Below are 1,961 nucleotides of genomic sequence, written 5' to 3'. Positions count from 1 at the left end.
TCCCGCTCTGCTCAGCGGAGCCTGCTGCCGGCGGGGCACCTCCGAGCCCCATAAAGCAAAGGGATGTCAAGCACCTTCCTCCGCACTTGCATTAGCCAGGCACTGCAGGTACGACCTGCGCGATGGGAAGATAAGGCCGGCTTAGGTGAATGCACTTAAGTCCTCCCCGCAGTGCCTCTAAGAGGAGCGGGCAGCTCCAGAGCCCATCAGCCTGCCCGGCTAATAGCCCCCTTGGCCACCCCCACCCTAGCAGAGCCCAGCTCTTGGCTGCGAACCAGGGGAGTAGCTGCAAGGCTGTAATTTGTGAGCACAGAGCTGCTAAAGATCAAGGGAAGCAGGTCTGAAGGAGACAGGGGAGAGGCAGAGCGAGCTCAGACCCCCCCCAGCACCCCTGCTGCAGTTGGGTGCTGGGGTGGAGGCTGCAGAGGAGTGGTGGGTGCTGGAGGGGTTTTCTTGCAGGCTGTAGGTTTGCAGGTGCTGCAGCAGGGATGGGGAACGCGTGCTAGCCAAGGGCAGCCCTTGCTGCTCTTTAGCCGCAGCCCGAGGGTGCCCTGCGGTTTACCGGCAATGTCTTTCCATTCCTCTGCTTCCCGCAGATGAGAGCACCCTACTCACTGTCCTGCCTCTTCCTCCTGAGCCTGGGGACCTGCTTCCCTCCCAGCGAGCAGCAGGAGCCGGGAGACCCCAGGGAAGGGACCCCACTCAAGCCCAGCTGGCAAGCGGCGGCGGCGGTTGAGGACTTGGGTACCTGCTGGAGGGCAGGAGCGAAGCGGAGACGCAGCGAGGAGCTGAGTGCGCTGCTGGGCATCGCCCGGGAGCTGCAGGGCTACAGCAAGGAGGGGGCCGGGCAGCGGCCGGGCAGGCAGGGGGGCTCGGAGCTGCTGCCCATGGGAGGGGAGAAGCGCAGCGGCACGCTGGGGAACTTGGCCGAGGAGCTCAACGGCTACAACAGGAAAAAGGGGGGCTTCACCTTCCGCTTTGGGAGATGAGGGCCCGGACTCAGCCCCCCACCTCCTGCAGGTTACCCCATCCCGTCCTTCCCTTCCATCTCACCTGGGTTTGCTCAGCCAAAAGGGTATTAGGGGGGGTTTGCTGCTGGGATTGCCTTGGGGAGGGGGACACACCGCGTTTGCTCCATTTGCAGCCCTGCTACAGATTTCACATCCCCGTTCCCAGCCGGTGCAATGGAAGAAGAGGGTGGCTTAAACAGAAGCCACCACGTGCCTTCCCTGGTCACACGCGACCTTTGCTGGGGCACAGGGAAAGGGCCCTGTGCCGGGTCTCCAGCGCTGCGGTGCAGGCAGAGAGCAGGGATGCCACCCCGGGACAGGCAGAGCTGGCAGCGCCAGGCGTCGAGGCTGAAGGGTAACAGCGGGATAGCCCTGGTGCTGACAGTCCCCTGGGGACTGCCCGTAGCTGCCATCCAGGGCAGGGCTGTCAGGGAGGAGCGGGTCCCTCAGAGCTCTCTGCGGAGTTGCAGAGTTGCTGCTCTCCTGCCTATTAAGGAAAAGTCCCTCCAGCAGCAAATTCTGCTTAGTGTCAAGATGCCACTTACAAGAGCCAGCTCCTGCGTGCAAACCAGGCCAGAGCAGTGGGGTTCCAGAAAATCTTGTCCTTAGAAATCCCTGGTGTGAGCAGAGAAACCTGCCCTGGCATCACCCCTCCTGCTGCAGTCCCACCACCTTGCTCACGCCCCGACTCCAAGACCTGCCCTCAGGTGCCACCAGAGTCCTTGCGAGGGTGCGATGGTGACGACTGACCTTCAGCATCCTTCTCGTATCACTCCGCACTTGCCTGAAAGCCTGGCCCTTCCTAACCCCCTCCCGGCCTCATCGCCACCTCTTCCCAGCTGTAGCCGCTGCAGAAACTTGGGTGCAGAGGGGCTGAAACAAGGACCCCTGCACCTACCCGGGGCCACCGACGGGTGCTCAGTGTCCTCCTGCTCTCCAGTCCCCTCTGCT

General features: G+C 63.0%; 1 protein-coding gene across 1 annotated transcript; it reads left to right on the top strand.

Annotated features, from left to right (window-relative positions):
* The first annotated feature begins 564 nt into the window (after positions 1 to 564).
* Positions 565 to 989, top strand: QRFP (pyroglutamylated RFamide peptide). The gene is given in 2 exon segments (XM_059828975.1): positions 565 to 588; positions 591 to 989. Coding segments are annotated over 2 exon segments (420 nt in total). The 5' UTR covers positions 565 to 567.
* Positions 990 to 1,961: the final 972 nt, after the last annotated feature.

The sequence above is a fragment of the Gavia stellata genome, chromosome 24, assembly GCF_030936135.1.
Source record: "Gavia stellata isolate bGavSte3 chromosome 24, bGavSte3.hap2, whole genome shotgun sequence".
Classification (NCBI taxonomy): Eukaryota; Metazoa; Chordata; class Aves; order Gaviiformes; family Gaviidae; genus Gavia; species Gavia stellata.
The sequence above is the reverse complement of the archived record's forward strand: the minus strand, read 5'-3'. Positions and strand labels throughout refer to the sequence as shown.